Source organism: Nilaparvata lugens, chromosome 3, assembly GCF_014356525.2.
Source record: "Nilaparvata lugens isolate BPH chromosome 3, ASM1435652v1, whole genome shotgun sequence".
NCBI lineage: Eukaryota > Metazoa > Arthropoda > Insecta > Hemiptera > Delphacidae > Nilaparvata > Nilaparvata lugens.
The window spans coordinates 13,769,754-13,786,235 of NC_052506.1; the positions used below are offsets into that span (position 1 = coordinate 13,769,754).

General features: G+C 32.7%; 1 protein-coding gene across 1 annotated transcript; it reads right to left on the bottom strand.

Annotated features, from left to right (window-relative positions):
* Window positions 1-990: 990 nt before the first annotated feature.
* Window positions 991-16,482, bottom strand: LOC111056857. The gene is made up of 5 exons (XM_039425435.1): window positions 16,049-16,482; window positions 14,865-14,932; window positions 10,777-10,852; window positions 8,319-8,432; window positions 991-1,330 (listed from the first exon to the last, which is right to left on the bottom strand). Exons 2-5 carry the CDS (start codon window positions 14,916-14,918, stop codon window positions 1,110-1,112), a joined length of 465 nt encoding a protein of 154 aa, XP_039281369.1. The 5' UTR covers window positions 14,919-14,932; window positions 16,049-16,482; the 3' UTR covers window positions 991-1,109.

Here is a 16,482-nt window from a genome sequence, read left to right on the forward strand (position 1 = left end):
TCACTTGTCAGCTGATTTATGATGAATAATTCTATAGTCTGATTTTTATATTACTCTAATATTGGCGTATGAAGGAGGCTCCTTTCTCCTTTTATATTATCCTTGAAATGCAAAATTTCCAAAAACCTTGTATATACGTCGACGCGCAATTAAAAAAGGAACATACCTGTCAAATTTCATGAAAATCTATTACCTCGTTTCGCCGTAAATGCGCAACATATAAACATTCAAACATTTAAACATTAAGAGAAATGCCAAACCATAGACTTGAATCTTATACCTCACTTCGCTCGGTCAATTAAGCGAGCAATTTCTGTATATCTGTTTATATTTTTTATCTGGTTATATGGTTATTCATGTTCAACGGATCTCAAAAACGGCTCTAACGATTTTCACGAAATTTGGAACATAGTAGGTTTATGATATAAAAATTCGATTTCACTAGGTCTCATCCTTGGGAAAACTGGCTGAACGACATTAAAAGAATAATTCATCCTTGGCTGACACAGCTGAGACTTTCGTCGTCTGTGGATAGTAAAAAGTGAGCGAGTGATTCTGTGGAAAATCAAAATAACGCATCCCCGAAATTCATAAGCTGACGTATAGCCAGCTGTAAAATATAAACACGATCATTTTAGATAATTGTGTTCTGCTTATCAATAAATAAAAATAACGAGCGAAGCTCGGTGCCCCGATATTAGAAAATGAAACTAGCTTTAAAAATCGGCCTGTCCATATTATAAAGGTGCGTACAGACTTATGTGCCTAGAACATGCTCATTTCACTTTTCATCAGCTGATGTTATCCTACTTGTACAGATCAGTAGGATACAGATATAATAAGCAAAACATCATCATCTGATAAAAAGTAAAATAACGTGTTCGTGGCGCATACGTATGTACGCACCTCTAGGATGAAACTCCCATTCAGAAAACTGCAAATATTTTGTTGGATGGATTATAAGGGGATTTGAGAAATAAAAAAAACAGCTGCTTTTCATTTTTTAATGTCAGGTCAGTTATTCTGCAATCTAGTCTAATAAATCAGACTCAATATTACATAATAATGCATAAGAGCGAATATAATAAAGCGCCAATTATTTATATGCGCTACAGGGGGGGACGTGCTTGTGCTGCCACCCTTACAGTTGCACTAATTGCGTCTCCCACAAGTGTATTGATAGCACGGCCAATAGCCTGCAACACTCCTGGGTCTTGATTATTAGCTGGAGGTTGTGGTACTGCAGGCCTTTGAAAATGTTGATTAAACAATGCTTTGAAAGTCTCAATGTTGATTCCACAAGCATTCTTCAGCAATTCTATCAGTCTAGCTGCAATCGAAACAGACAAGTCATGTTATCTTTTATTGCAGACACAACTCAATAAAGGCAACAGAGACACACTGTTAGGAGAGTTGATAACCCTGAAATAGTGTTTTCGCCACACTGAACAGAAAGCAGCTGTTTTCCAGTCCCTACGTTGATCTGAAAGACATTGTTTGCAGACGACTCTCATCTGACGTCAGAACAGGCTTCTTTCCGGCTAAGGCCGGAAAGAGTACACTTTCCAGCCGCTTTTTGAAAATGTGTTTGGACAACTGTGCCATATGGTGCCATTGTGTTCAGGAGGGTGAGATCGGAAATTTCCACCCCACTTTGAGTACCCTACGACGTCTGGTTCTTGAGATATGACATCAAAGTTCCCCCCCCCCTCATAAAACATTCTTATTCGATTTATTATTCTTATATAGCTGATGCCAAAAAGTTAGGGGGCTTCGTGGGTCACATGGTGTAACCTACTCACAGATGATGCAATGCATCTATTTATTGTCTCTTTTGATTTAAAAATCATCACCTGAGCCAAGCTAGATGACAACTCTACTTGACAACATCAGCTGTTGGAACGCACAAGAGACCCACGAAACTGCCTAATTTTTTGGCGTCAGCTATACCTGTAGTGTGGCGAAAAATATCGTACGCGACTCTCTCAGAAAGGTGTTTACAGTATTCGGATAACATATTCCCGGGCTTGGCAAGCCTCGCCCGGGAAACTATCCTCATACCGTAAACACTTACTTTCTGTGCTTGTAGCGTAATATACTATAGTGAAATGTTTACTGATAATGTAAATTTGTATAACAATGTCAACATAAAATTACGAATTTCCATTGTGAATTATATACAATTTTTGTAAACAATAACCAGGGAATCAACCTTAGTACTAGCCCGGATAATCGGTGCTCTATTGTATTATAGTATTGCTATAACAATTGTAATTTTCTTGATATGGTATGGTAACTTTCTCTTGTCATTCTATTGAAAATGTGAATATTGTATTTTATAAGTGTCTTGGTGAAATAAAAAACTATTCTTTCTCAAATTGGGATTATACTTCCTTCCTTTTCAAATGGAAAAGAGATATATTCTTCAAATTGTAGGGTAAACCAGCCCACGTTGGGACAATCCCACGTTGGAACACTTCAAGTGGTGGAAAATTAGTGAGTGCTAGGTTGGCAACAACTGCGATGTTTTATCAGCTGTTTATAGCCTTAATTACAGACATAATAAATTCATATGTAGCACCAGCCGTTATTAAGAAAAAATTGAAAATATGTTTTTGTAACCTCAAAGATTTTTTTTGAGAAGAGGAATTTTTATTTTTACTTTAAACATTTACCATTCAAGGTATATTTGTCTCACCCCTAATATGCTTTCTGTATTATTATATGGATATTTTGACATATAGAACATTATTTTGGAAATTAATGGAACAATATTTTGAGTATTATTGTACTCTTATTTTTAATCCAGTTATTCTGTCTAAAACAAAGCCATGACCATCTGCCCACCTTGGGACAGCCCACATTGGGACACTGCAATCATGATATATATGCTCATACTATAATGGTGAGCATTGCTTCTGAATCCTATGTAGGCTACATATCAATGAAATAAATTATAAATAAATATGATATATGATTATAGCCTGTAATGTAGCTTCAGAGGTAGCCATTTCAGACACACTTTGTGCAAATGACTTTTCGTCATAGTTTTTACTAAAAAAAATGTATTTATACTATCAATAATTATAATAAATTAACAAAAATAATGAATTGCTTATTTTTAATTCAATATCCCAACCTGGGCAAGGGATGTCTCATCGTGGGCCGATCTTAAGCCCAGGTTGGGACACTCCCCAAAAAATTGTTTTTGCAATAAAAAAATCAATCGATAATCAATGCAGTTTCCATCCCAAGGATGAAAGTGTAAGCAAATACAATAAATATAAAATTAAAAAATGTAGATTTTTTCTATTTTTGTCCAAGTTATAGCTGTTTGAATTTTGGTGTCCCAACGTAGGCTGGTTTACCCTAATTGAATTTATTTTTGTATTGCAATACCGTTAGTCTGTAGTCTGAAGCATTAGCCTACAACTTGGATCCGCTATTGCTGCTGCAGCCATGAGTTTATTTCCCATCCCACCTTGCATCAATATTCACTCTAGCAACAGTCAACCGATTACGGTCGGAGCCAGGCGCGGATCCAGGACCCTGACCTGGGGGGTTTCCTACAACTCCCCACATCCGGAAAATTTTTGAAGTTTTTAATTGAAAACGATATTTGAGAGCTTTATTTGTTAATATTAATTAGATTTTTGAATTTGTTCATTAAATACCAAGTTCATGATACTTATTTCTGCAACAACAATAGTAGTCCAGTCAAGGAAGGGTTACAGAGGGAAAGTTTGACATGACTGCTCCATACTATATTGAAGCTTAAAAATGTTCCTACAATATTTATCACTCTTTTATTTCTATATCTTCCTTAGTTTTTGAGATATCCACTCTTGAAGGTGAGACATTTTTGAAAAAACACGTTATCTTCCAATTTTTTTATATTATCTTTGCTCTTATAACTTTTCAAAAAGCGATGGAAAGAACTTTGCTGATTATGAGCTTATAGAGCATTGAATTTTCTTCAATTTGATGTATAATTTCACGCATTTCCCTAAGACTGTTGCTGCAGCTTTATAGTGTTGAGTGTGAAATCATCAGTTTTGCAACAATAGACCAATTAACAATGAAATTCAAAAGGGGTGTCTGGAACACAATTTTAGACTTTGCAGCTCAATTGGGACTAGTAAGAAGGTAAACATAACAGAAGTGTGCATCTCCGTTCCCTCTATTGGATGTGTCGAACCACAGAGTTGACACTTGTTGTAAAATTGAGAATTTAAACCTCTACATTAAAGCTGCTATAACAATTAAAAATGAGAACTTGGAATAGGTCTAGTTAAGTGATACATCATATCAAAGAGGATTCAATTCTCTACAAACCTACAATGAGCATTAATTTTTGCAATGCATTGTTGGAGAGATAATCCCTAACAGAGCAAAAAATTGGATCAAACCCTATTATTTCAAAAATTCCACACTTTCAAGAGCGGATATATCGAAATCTGTCGGAAGTCAGATAAACTCCACTGAACAAAAATTTTAGAGAATTAATCAAACTTCATATTTGAATAGATAGTTTTGTCGGTTGAACGCAGCGTACCCAAGTTATAAGCGTGGAAGCTTGGAAAACTAAAAAATGCAACTTTTAAACCACTCTCTACCCTTTAGCACAGTGGTCGCCAAACAGTCGATCGCGAGCTACCGGTAGCTCGTGGGGTAGTTTTTGGTAGCTCACAGAAATGCTTGGGTTGTCAACCATGCATTGAGAAACATGACTACAAAATTTTGTATTTCTCAAAGATATGAAGTTGAATGATTTAAATTTGCAGCTTCAAGGGAAAGATATTATAAGGACATCGGTGGAATGATTTGAACTGTAAAATCGTTTTCCAAGGAGCTTGAGATGTGGGAAAAGAATGTCGTCCAGTTTGAATATAAACACTTTTCCAGTCTGAAGAAAATCAATGACGAGAAAAATCCTTCACAGCACCTCAGCAATAACCAATAATACGTTACAGTTCAGAGTTGAGACAACAGTTTGATCAACGATTTCAAGATTTTAAAAGCATATCGAATATGGTACAATTCGTCAACTCTCCTTTTGTAGAGATCGATGCAGAAGTATTGCAGCTTTTGTTGTAAAAACTTTTGGTGGAGATCAGGCTTCAGTTGAAATGGAATTTGTGGATTTTTAAAATGATCTTGTCTCTCAGATCACTTTCTACAACTGGAAATATTTGGCCTCAAATCCCCAAAGAAAAATATCCAATTATTATTAAAGTTGCATTGAGGTTGAAAGCTATGCTCGTCAGCTCTACCTACTTGTGGGAATCATCTTTTTCAAGTATAAAATTCATAAAAAATCGATATAGGAACATTTTTTGGACAACTGCATCAGAATGGCGGCTACAACGTACACTCCAAACATCAAGAAAATACTTGATCGCCAAAAAGAGTTCCTCTGCTCTCATTGAAATGTACATTTCAACTTTTGTTATACGTTTTGCTATGAGATAAGTAGATTTGAACACTAGAAATGTATCTTTATAGGGAATAAAAGATACTTTCTTTATTCTAATATTCGTTGGTAGCTCACTAGAAGATTTATAAATGCTATTCTAGCCCACAGGCTCATAAGTTTGGCGACCACTGCTTTAGCACATGGGGTACAGGACCGAGACTTTTGATATGTTCTCCTCCTACCAAGTTTCAACAAAGCTGTAAAGACAAAAATTGTGTCCAAATTACACCCTCCAATTCCTTTGTCAATTTGTCTATTGTTGCAAAACTGGAGATTCCACACTCAACACCAAAGCTGCTGCAAAAGTCGTACGGTACGAAAATTCATGGAATTATACATCAAATTAAGAATCTAATGCTCTATAATCTCATAATCAGCATGTATTTTTTAATAGAATTTTAAAAAGTTATAAGAGCAAAAAATTGGAAGCAAACGTGTTTTTTTTTTAAATGTCACACCTTCAATAGCGATATCTTGAAAACTATGGAAGATGTAGGAAAAAACGATTGATAAATAATATAGTAAGAAATGTTGTAAGCTTCAATTTTGTATTGCCATGCTACCAATTTTTCCTAAATCGGTTGGATAGCATTTCACACCTATTAACCTAAGGATAGTTATCGGCTCCAACGTAATAGATTCTTGGTAAACTATGAATGGATCTATCGCCTATGAATGAGAAATCCAATTTTCAGAGCAAATGAACTTATAATCTTCAGATGAATTTTTGGCAATATACTACTAAATGAGTATGGCAATATACTACTCATGTTTACTAAATAAATGCTTTGCATACACCTTTTCAATTTTCAGTTGAAAGTTGAATTCATCAACTTGATTCAAAGCAAGATTCAATTTGTTTACACTGTTCCTAACCTCTACAGAAACCTGTCTCATGTAATCATTCACTTTGTTTATAGTTTTCCTAACCTTCAATGTAGCAATATTACTTTCATGATAGTTGACTTTCGGTGAAGACAACTCCCTACCTACTTCTTTACTCAATTCTACTATCTCATTAGGGTTGACTTTTTCAACAACAGTAACTAGGCCTACATTGTCTGAAACTTGAACTAATTGATCTTGAATCTCAACACTACTATCATCATGCTTCAATTTGCTTTCATATCTTCATGATTATCTTTCAATGTTTCATGTGCATCTTTCAATAGAAGGTTTATACTAGCCTGCTCTAGTCTAATGCTAGCAAATTCTTGCTTCATATCATCAAACCTAGCATCAAACTTAGCATTTTGCTCATCAAACCTAGCATTTTGCTCTTGTTTCAAATTATCAAATCTTTGTGTTAGGAATGCTATAAGATTTGTATCATTTTTAGCTCCTACCATACTTGTTTCATTTGATATTTCTACTACTTTCTCATGAATTGTTACATTTGAAACGTTTTCACTTACAACTACACTATCGTTTGAGTCATTGTTTAAGGTTAGGTCTAAATCTTGTGATTCTTCATCTAAGTTTTGAATGTTTTCACTGGATAAAACTTCATTATTTTTATTGTTCTCCATCTTGCTACTGCGTAAAAAAATATTTACTCATTAGAACCTGAACTTTCTCGAACCGATTTCCCACTCAGCAGCATCTCCCATTCATAATTCATCAAGATATCTATCCTACCAATAATTTTTTATAACCAGGGATATATTTTGTAGTTTGAGTCCCACACCAGGGCATACCATTTGCCGTGCTACCAATTTTTCCTAAATCGGTTGGATAGCATTTCACACCTATTAACCTAAGGATAGTTATCGGCTCCAACGTAATAGATTCTTGGTAAACTATGAATGGATCTATCGCCTATGAATGAGAAATCCAATTTTCAGAGCAAATGAACTTATAATCTTCAGATGAATTTTTGGCAATATACTACATAAATACACAAAGAACAATATCTTACAAGCCTAAGCATCTAAAGTCACTACGAGCTAAATACTTATCCAGTTTATATAGTTGAAAAACAGTGGCTATTGGCTTGTATACACAATAAACAATATACAGACAAAATAGAACACTATAAACTGTTCAAAACTCAATTTAAAACATTAATAAATTCACTTAAACAGAAAACTATTCAGAGAGCACAAATTACAACACACATAGCCAGCCATATTTCTAGAGAGAAGAAGGAACAGGAAAAACCTAGCTACCAGGAACAGAGCAAAGCTTCTTCAGTGTCGATGTTACAGACACGTCACCAAAAAAATTATAAATTACAAGTTTAGAATTCACATTTTATATTTGTTCTCAATAAAACTTTATTTTGAAACTGTTATTTTAAATTTTATATATCATCTCTATTTAAATAAACCATTTATCTGTTAATTTTGTCAACCCAGCCTCGGTGACACCATGGAATAATGCAACACAATCAATTACGATAAATTCTCAGTCCAAAAAGTTGTCCGTAATTGATTACTCTGATATTCACTATAAAGTTTTATAGATCTCGAATTGAAGATTCGATTCCAATCGAGAAAAATGTAATATTACAGTATGGAACAGTCATGTCTGTAAAATGCATAGTTTTCGAGTTATATGCGAGAAACCAGAATATTGTACCTTTGAACCACTTTTGATATGTTTACCTCCTTATTACTACCCTTAACATAACTTCGGGGTCAAAAATTTGCCTTCCAAGGTTTTCCTTTTTTACCCTTTTGCATTCATTTCCTGGACTACAGTAACTGTAGTTTTTTCAAACACCATTTCAAAAGTAGGGGGGGCGATCGCCCCCCCCCTGGATCCGCGCCTGGGTCGGACAAGTTTTGAACTTGTGTGACAACACCATGAAAAGTTATGATTAAAAGCATAATACACTCACCTCTGCTATTTTCGTCCCTAACAAGATTGCGAAATTCTTGATTTTGTTGCAAATTTTCCAACTCATTCATTTTTATGATACCATCTCTATCAGCATCAATGGCCCTGAATAGCTCTGTAAAATAAGTAAAGTGAATAAATTAATTATAAATGTGATGGTTTATTGATCTATTCCGAGCTGCTATGTATTAACACACTTTTTTCTATGTATTTAAACACGACATGCATTCAAATATTAAGTAAATAATTGAAAACTTTTACTTACTGACTGAAGTACTTTCGATCGTCTAGCGATCATTTTCAACAGTCATAAAAAATGCATTTTAAATACATAGAAAAAAGTGTGTTAATTATAAATGTCAAGTTTTTCAGACATTATTAATTAAAACTGGTCATTTCATCGACCCATTTTTCTATTATTGTAAAAATAAATTCGTATGGCTTTTGTTGGTGGGGAGTTCCCTTTCGGGAATGTTCCACCGCCTGAATATATAATTTAAGCCGTCAATGGGCCTTACGACTGTCATACTTCAGCCGGGACCGACAGTTTAACGTGCCCATCCGATAACACGGGAGTGTTATTATTGTTAGGTATGCACATACTCTGCATCTGTAGCCTATCCCATATCTGTCCAGAAATTGTGTTAATTCACCTACCAATATGATTGATAAGTCCTTATAGATCAAGTTTTAACACTAGAATAACGACTTACAGACGGATGTGATTCAAAAGCTTGCTTCAGTCAGTGAGTAAATATTTTATATTTTTTACAAATTGTCAGCATGACGCCATTTTAGTGTTAACCTGATGTAACATATTATAGCAGTTCGTAATAGATAGAGAAATTCAAAACCTTCTTATAGATGCTCAAGGAATGCGGTTGTAAACCGATTTTAGTTTTAGACCAATTTACAATATTTATAGTTATCGATAACAATGAATTTCTTGAACATTTATAGACATATAGTATTCTAAACAATAGAAATTATAACCTTATGATACAGAACAAAAACAACGAGGGAACAAAGAATTGTTCCTTCCTCTGATCGCGTGCCAGAGAATCATCGATTTCAAAATAAAAATTGAAAAACAGAGGTTGATATTCAAAAAATGGCTCAAATTGAGTTATATTTTTTAGAGATTTAATAAATTACTCTCATTGGTATTTCGATTTTTTTACAAACAATATCTTGAAGAATATATCCTCAAAATTTAATGATTTCATCTGCTACCATTTTCTTCTTTTTTTAACTTTATAGTATCCAGATCGAGAGACATTGAAAAATTTTGCCAGTACAATTTTTCCAAAAACATGACGTACAACCTTAGATAGCCTACGCATTACTTTTGCTAGGAAATAAAATATTATAATATTACATCTGCAATATTGTATCTCCGGTGGCACCGAACAGTTCTAACGGAGATACAATGACAAACCAGGTCTAATTTTGTGAGGTTTATTAACTTAGCTCAAGTTGGTACGGTAGTAGGTTAAGGATAGTATTGAAAACCCATTGAACATTTTTTTGAAAAAAATAAACCTAAATAAAATGATTAAGAAATTACTTGTTTCAATTACACTGCTGATGTATCATTCATTGGTTTCTCTTGTTAGCAATATCTGTCTTAATAAATCAAACCTCAAACCCTTTTAAAAGCCACTCTTTAGTGTCGAAATATCCGCAAATAATTAATTAATCAATACCTATCAAAATCAAATAAAATTTATTCATCAAAAACAATTACATTACAAATTAGAATACTATAACAATTAAAACAATGAAGTTTTATGCATTGAATGATTTCTTAATGGGCAAAGATAATTTAATGAATAAATATACACCCCACTATAAATTATATGTGTTGGGGTATAAGTTATTAGTTGCTTGTTGCGTGTTATAATTACTATTTACAAACTTCATTCACTGATATGGGATTAAAGTTTTTTATAATGAAATTAGTAAAAATTCATAATACAAACAAAATCATGAAATTAGTAGATAAAATATTAATGCTCTATTAAGGATAATAATAAGAAAGTTAATTTTTAGAAAAATGAAAAACTAGTAAAGGAAAGGATAAAGAAAAAATAGTTTTAATATTTACAGTCTAACTAAATTTTCACAATTTTCCACTCCAATATCAACCAACCAGGAAAATAAACTTTTCTTGAACCTGTGTCTGTTGTATACCTAGTATAGAAAGTTTTATTTCAAGTTTTTTTCCATCATAGTCTATGTTTTAGTTTTTTTTAGAAATTGTTAGTTGTTGGTTAGTTAGATCAGAGTTCTGTAAGTAGCCTATAACTTAGATTGGAAAACTTGAATATAATAAATTGTTGGAAATTTTGCAACAAGTCCGAATAGAGCTGCAAAGTAAAATATTGTCCTCTATGCATTTCTCTCCACATTTACTGAGCATTGGTAATATTCGTAGAAGATTTAGATGATGAACTCACGTTCTAAAGCCTGCTGATTCCGCTGCTGATCGGCTTGGCCCGCAGCTGCTGCACATTCACACGAGTCCAATCCAATCTTCAACGCATAAATTAGATTAGTTAGTTACTGGTTTATACAATAATTACATTCAATTTTGAACTGCAGTTAGATCCACGTTATGATGGCAGTGGAACAAGATAGGAGAACGGTGTTGCTGATTCTCTGCCTTGCCACTGCCTTCAATAGAGGATATAGCTGATACCGGTAATATTAACTGTTCATTCTTGTTTAAAATGATCAATTATATTTTATGCTCCAAGAAAATATATTCTCCAATGATTAAATAATAAATGTCCATAATTGAGATAAAATATTTTGTTAATTAATTATATTATCTACATTAAATTTTAAAACACGATCTGACAACGTTACAGAGCTAAAAATGGATAGCGCTATTAGCTTTGTCGAATGATAGACAACGATAGCAACACCATCGACTATGGATTACGGTCATTATGCCAATATAACGTAGACCTCACACTAAAAAAAACATTTCCACTCGTTGAAAATAAGTATATTATGTAGTTTCATAATATACGCAATAAATGATAATATTGCCACTAAGCAAATATAGCAATTATTCTATTATTTAATTAATTTCATTTGTATTATTTTATAAATACATAAGAAAGTAGCCCTGAGTTCATGCATTTTAAGAAAATAGCAATAAACATTATGAAATACGGTAGATATTGCATAAAGGCAAATTTATAAAAATAAAGAGTGTGTAAAAACAAATAATATTAAAAACAAACAAAGAAAAATAAGGAAAAACTGTGAGGTGATTGAAGTATGATTAGGCCTATGCTGTAGGGAAAGAAATGCCGATAGGGAAAAATGTAAAATAATTACATTATGATGGAGAGTTACTAATACGGTATTTTTACTATCCTTGCCCTATTACCATAGGTAAGGAAAGTATTGCTTTCCAAAAAAATTTAAGGTACCCTAATTTCATGTCTTCTATACGTTTCAAGGTCCCCTGAGTCCAAAAACATGATTTTTGGGTGTTGGTCTGTGTGTGTGTGTCTGTGAACACGATAACTCCATTCCTAATTAACCGATTGACTTGAAATTCTAAACTTAAGGTCCTTATACCATGAGGATCCGACAATAAGAAATTCAATAAAATTCAATTCAAAATGGCGGATAATGGCTAAAAACCATGTTTTCACGGTTTTCTCGAAAACGGCTCTAACAATTCTCCTAAAATTTATACCATGGATAGCTATTTATAAGCCCTATCAACTGACATGAGTCTCATTTCTGGGAAAATTGCAGGAGCTCCGTAATATTCTTGAGAAAAATGGCGGATAATTACTAAAAAACCATGTTTTTCACGATTTTCTCAAAAATGTCTTGACCGATTTTTTTCAAATTCATACCCTGTATAGTTATATATCAGGTCTATTAACTAGCATGACTCTCCTCCCTGAGAAACTAACAGGGGGTCCACCCCATCCTTGAGAAATTTACTTTGTAACCTCCTTCTCGTGCTTGAGGTAGGTGGGTAGAGCAGTTTATTCAAAAGAACACACGTCGATATTTTATTTGTAGAACAGCTGTTTTGACAACTTTTGAAAAATCCTCAAATTTTTATAATTCAAACAAAGGAAAATGTACTCTGGAAACAATAACAATAGTATAATCGTAGTTTTAATAAAATTATTTAGCCGCCAATCGGCATAATGTTATTCCCCTAGATTATCTTCGTTTAAGAATGAGGCTTATACCGGTAGATCAATGAGCAAGGAAAGTTTTGTGAGTGTACCACACCAGATTTTTTTTTAAATAGCTTTAAAACGCCAGAATTTTCAATATCATATTGGCCAGCTGCCAGATCCATCAGGATTCAAAAGTATTATGTTTCATAGAGAAACACCCTCTTGCACTTCATATGCTAATCCTAATGGAAGTGGTTTACTGGAAATAGACATGAATTAGACACTTTTATACACATCTATACAATTTATAAAAACACTAGCAGGAACCCGTGCTTCGCAAGGATCTACTTTCAAACTTGATAATTTGAAAACTTGACGTAATGAATTCTATCTTCTATTATATAGATATTTATAAAAATGAATGTCTGTTTGTGTGTTTGTTCCCTATGACTTGAAAAATATTTGACATAACGGCATGAAACTTTGGGAATATGTTGTGTGAATATTGGGGATGGTTTCTGACCAGAAATTTTAATAGGGTGGCTAATAATGATTATTTATTAATCCATTTTTCACAGACCTATGTTTTCGAAATTGTCGGCCTAGCGGCTTCCGAAGAACGGAAAGATGATCATGATTCAAGATCATATTGAGATAATATGCTTCAGAATCTAAAGTTACCAGCTGTAATAAAGACGTCACCCTATGATAAATTGTGTAGGCTACTGGTATTACAACGGTAGTTTGGAGTTGAAGTGTAGTTGATTGGTACCAGCTGTAGATAATGGTTCCTTAGAAGACCTATACAAATAATTATCACTCCCCTATCATTGAGTAAACGGAAAATGTTGGAAAAAAATTATTCACCTGATGGAAGAGAGTTGTTCATATTGCATTCATTAATGGCAGAATAATTTCCATTTTTTTTTAAATTTAGCTTAGCTTATATTCATCCTAAAATGTAAGATGGAAAGAATATGTAATTCCTTTATTAAAACATTTATTAAAGCAACTTTAAAAAGCAACTTCTAAAAAGCAACTTTTTGCGTCCGAAATGATACACGAGGAGCTTTAATGTATCTTTTCATGAGCAACAGATGCTCTTTTGTATCTTCTCAAAAGCAACTTGTTGCATCTGAAATGATACACAAGGAGCTTTTGGAGTTAGGTCCTTTAAACACAACACAGTCTATCAGATGATATTCTTTCAACATGACACTGATATATTATGCAAATCAGATATGACTAGTAGTTCTGTGAACAGTAGACCTCACGCAGTATTTTCATCCACAATCAGTAGCCTACCTGATTGAAACTATAGACCTTATGGAAATACAGCAATAGACTGGCTTCTCCACACATCTGTGTAATCACTTGTCAGCTGATTTACGATGAATAATTCTATAGTCTGATTTTTACTCTAATATTGGCGTAAATGAAGGAGGCTCCTTTTTCCTTTTATATTATCCTTGAAATGCAAAATTTCCAAAAAACCTTGTATATACGTCGACGCGCAATTAAAAAAGGAACATACCTGTCAAATTTCATGAAAATCTATTACCGCGTTTCGCCGTAGATGCGCAACATAAAACATATAAACATTTAAAAATTTAAACATTAAGAGAAATGCCAAACTGTCGACTTGAATCTTAGACCTCACTTCGCTCGGTCAATAATGGTATGTCGGAAGCTGATAATTATATCAGTGTGCGACAGATCAAATTTTTATATCAGGAATGATCACAGTCCAAAGTAAATATTTTATTTTAAACATTTATTTATTAAAACATTATCCTTTTATTTAAAACATTTTAAAATTAAAAAAATTTTTTAATGTTTTAAATAAAAGGGTACTTTATGTTATCATATTGTTTTTATTAATTTTAATAAAGTAGCCAATACAAGTGAAGTGATTTTACATGTATAGAAGTATATACAGAATATTAGGGAATGCTTGCTCAATGAAAGTTTAAACTGAATTGAATCAGCAGGTGGTTTAATCTCAAAATGAGCCACCCACATTAAGTTATAAAAAAAGAGAATGGCTATGGATTTAATCCAGTTTAAAACTTAGATTTCGTTTGAATTAACACTGAGAGCAAACGGAGTGATTATTCAATGTTTGTATTGTTTTCCCGACATAACTTATGAACTTACTTATAAACATTACATGAACTTATAAATTTATATTATAAATAGCAAGACGCTATAAAATCCAAGTTGCACACTATATTTTCACAGAAAAGAATGCTGAGTTTCTATCATACGAATTGATTTAGGCCTAAATGGTGGTGGTGAATACTAATGAAGAGAATTCAAAAATGAACAAATATTCTAATCAATTAATTTTTGAAATAGAATAAATATATGAAAAGTTGGCTCACCAGAGTTATAACAGCTGCGCAGGAAAGTATGGATAAGTAGTAAGATAGAGCCATTCTAGTACGCCAACCTGGAAAATTGAATTAACAATTTTAATTTTCTTTTTTGCTTTTCCATTCACCCACAATTTTCATAGTAATTAAGATGTATTTATATAACTGAATACCTATATTTATGTTATCTTTATACATACCGGGATCATTATATTGCTGTTATTATAATTATATTGTATTGGAAGTAAGAGGGAGAAACTCTAACGAGCTTCCAATTCTAAATGAAACAATGTTCTTCAACTAAGCTAAAATTAATTCTATTTACAAAAAATAACTTCTAGTGGAGTTATTTTCGGTCATTTTTAAAAAAGAAATAACTTTCTCAAAAAATATGTTTTGAGGATTTTTTGTTTCATTTAATCAACAATGCCATCAAGAATTATTCCTCAAAATTTCATGAATTACCTCTTACCGAATTTGAAATGATCTGTCCCAAAAATTTAAACTTTGGGCGCTCATACCTCATAAAGTAAAAATCGGACAAAAATGTTTTTCCTGAGAAAACTTGAAAGTATACAAATCGAAAAAAATTGAAAAATATCACCAGTAAATTTTTTTTATTTCATTAATTTATTATTTCATATCATTTAAGCCTGTTGCACAGTCTTAAACTGAAATGGAACGATCAATTTCCATTTGAGATAACAAAAACGTGAAATTATCTTCAACTCGATTCAATTGCAAACTGAGATTATTAATTCACTCATAGCATGGAATATATAAATGATCATTTATTCATATAAGAATTTGAGAGCAAAAGTCTAGAATTACCTCTAACTTTACTAACTGGAACAATCAATTTTCATTTGAGATAACAAAAACGTGAAATTATCTTCAACTCGATTCAATTGCAAACTGAGATTATTAATTCACTCATAACATAGAATATAAATTTTCATTTATTCATAAGAATTTGAGAGCACAAGTCTAGAATTGGATCTTAACACACCATAATAGTATAAACTGTATTTTTGGAAAAACCTGTGCTTTACATGCTTTAGTCTTAAGTTTCTTGCCTCAACGAGATTAAAATTGAAACTACAATTATAAAAAAAGCAGGAATGAAAAAGCAAGCTAGAAATCAAGTAAAACACTGCATATTAAATGTTAATGAGAATCCAAAAAATACTTACAAAACCAAACAGGATGAATTCTTGAGAAAAGGATCTTGAAATCTCGATGATTGTTAGAAAAAAATCGTCACCAACTAGTCCACTAACAAACTAGTGATGTTATTTTATAATCATCAACTTGGATGAATCATAATTTGAAATTAGAGCAAATCAACTGTAGAATAATTTTTATTCATTATAATTGTTTTGATAATATCCAAAAATAGATTTTCAATGCCATAAGCTTTGGAAAATACTGCTTTACATCAAGATATTCACGTCAATTATTAGCCAGATGAAGATTATGGCCCGGTTGCACAAAAGCCGGTTAAATTTTAATCGTGATCAATTTCACGAGAACCAATCAGAGAAGGCTTTTTTGAAAAGAGGGTTTCTCTGATTGGTTCTTGTGAAATCACGATTCAAATTTAACCGGCTTTTGTGTGCAACCGGCA

Bases quoted from the DNA above. Each gene is read 5' to 3' on its own strand.
- LOC111056857 (XM_039425435.1), bottom strand. From the start codon at position 14,918: ATGGCTCTATCTTACTACTTATCCATACTTTCCTGCGCAGCTGTTATA. The intron at 10,853-14,864 runs GTGAGCCAACTT...TATGCGTTGAAG, and splicing joins GCGCAGCTGTTATAACTCTG to ATTGGATTGGACTCGTGTGA. The intron at 1,331-8,318 runs GTGAGTGTATTA...TTTCGATTGCAG, and splicing joins TAGGGACGAAAATAGCAGAG to CTAGACTGATAGAATTGCTG.